Genomic DNA, 1,739 nt, shown 5'->3' with positions numbered 1-1,739 from the left:
CCTCTCACAAAAAAAAGGCTAAACTGCATTAGATGGAGATGTTATTGTTCTAATTCCTAATTATGCTGTAGATATATTTTTTGTTCAAAAGATTATTTATCATGTACTTGTATGTTATAGAAAGGCAGAAATCAGGACAGAATTTGCAATATGAAGGAGACATAAAATACCATAGTAGAAGAAGTAATTGAGTAAAAATAGGAAGAAAGAAAACAGCAAAAAAAATCGTTGCAAAATAATTTGCATATGCAGAGAGAACATTGTTACAGTTGCAAGAAGTATAAATATGTAAGGTGTCACATGATAAGATGAAAATAATCAAGGAAGAAACAGAAGAAGAGGAAAAATAAAATACACTTAATAGAATACACAGCACCAAAGAAGGAAGGTATTAAATAGATGAAAAAGATAAAATAGATAAAAAAAGAAGGGAAAAAAGGAATGAAAGAAAATCAGACGTGTTATAAACTTCCCCATCTTGCAGGAACTTCCAATGCTGATTCGACGCAAGGAGAGCAAAGGTTATGGAACCAAGAAGCTGGTGGAAGGAAATTACGAAGAAGGCCAGAGCTGCCTCATGATCGAGGACGTCATTGTGTCTGGTAGTTCGGTGTATGAGACCCTAGAGGTAAGTTCCTTTGTGTGTTTGTTTGTTTTACTGGAGTATCTGAATTAAAAGAACAAGGCTATGATCTAGGCATCAGAAAACAAGACTTTCATCACCACGTTGAGCTTGTAAGTAGACGATATCCATAATCCTTTACACCATGAAATAACCAAGCAGATTGGAATGAAAACAACCCAAGGATAGATTGCAAAAAAGGCGTCTCATGCATAGTATTAAATGTTCAGACAGACAACCAACCCCTCGACTTCTTCTTGCAGACCCTGAAGGAACTGAAGTTGAAAGTGGACGACGCCATTGTTTTCCTCGACCGGGAACAAGGAGGAGCAGCGAACTTGACGTCCATGGGGATCAATGTCATCTCCGTCGTTACCATGACCCAGGTAAGCTTTGACTTTTGCCAAGACATCATTCACTGTAAGACAGCCTTCATTGTAAGATGCGTTCATCGTTTTTCAGTTCGTATTGGTCTACGGGTGTGATATCCATAGCAGGGAAGGGTTGTCAGAATTGGGATGAAGGTGAAGAAGAGGAATTTGTTTAAATAAATAAGAGAGATTGTTGGTGAATAAAAAAAGGAAGGATGGTTTAAGTTGGATAGTTCAGTCTGGCTGTAATGTTCTTATCTCTTCCTGTTTTGTTTTGTTTTTCCCTTTTTTATATATGATTCATCTTTGGAAAGAGTCATTCTATATTCCTTATTTTTCCACAACATGAAGATGATGGGAATCCTCCTGAAACATGGGTGCATCAACCAAGCGACTTCAGAATCGGTCTTGGAATTCGTTGAGTCACACAATGATACGTCGATCGTCACAAAGGAGAAATCCTCCTGTAAAAATGGTATGTCAACAAGAGAAAGAGAGAGATTTAAGAGAAGTTATTATTGTTTATTGATATTTGCATTTTAGAGTGTTAGGCACTTTTTCTCGGTATTGTGTAGACATTTTGCTAGGTTGTAGTTTTAATTTACAGCTTTTCTTCTGTTTAATTTTCTAAAGATTTAATTTTAAACTCAATTCTCAAAAGCTGTTATTTTGGATGAGGAATTTGCACCAGCCTTAGCATAATTGTTTATTCTGATTTTTCTGCACTTTCCTTATGAGTGAATGTA

General features: G+C 36.2%; 1 protein-coding gene across 1 annotated transcript in view; it reads left to right on the top strand.

The window, feature by feature from the left end:
• The window catches only part of LOC119591246 (uridine 5'-monophosphate synthase-like), a gene marked incomplete in the record, with an annotated part of 17,802 nt that overhangs the window by 10,922 nt on the left and 5,141 nt on the right, over positions 1–1,739 (top strand). The window contains 3 exon segments of the mRNA XM_037939956.1: positions 485–628; positions 886–1,008; positions 1,345–1,468. Coding sequence (XP_037795884.1) covers positions 485–628; positions 886–1,008; positions 1,345–1,468 — 391 coding nt within the window.

The sequence above is a fragment of the Penaeus monodon genome, chromosome 28, assembly GCF_015228065.2.
Source record: "Penaeus monodon isolate SGIC_2016 chromosome 28, NSTDA_Pmon_1, whole genome shotgun sequence".
Taxonomy (NCBI): domain Eukaryota; kingdom Metazoa; phylum Arthropoda; class Malacostraca; order Decapoda; family Penaeidae; genus Penaeus; species Penaeus monodon.
The sequence above is the reverse complement of the archived record's forward strand: the minus strand, read 5'-3'. Positions and strand labels throughout refer to the sequence as shown.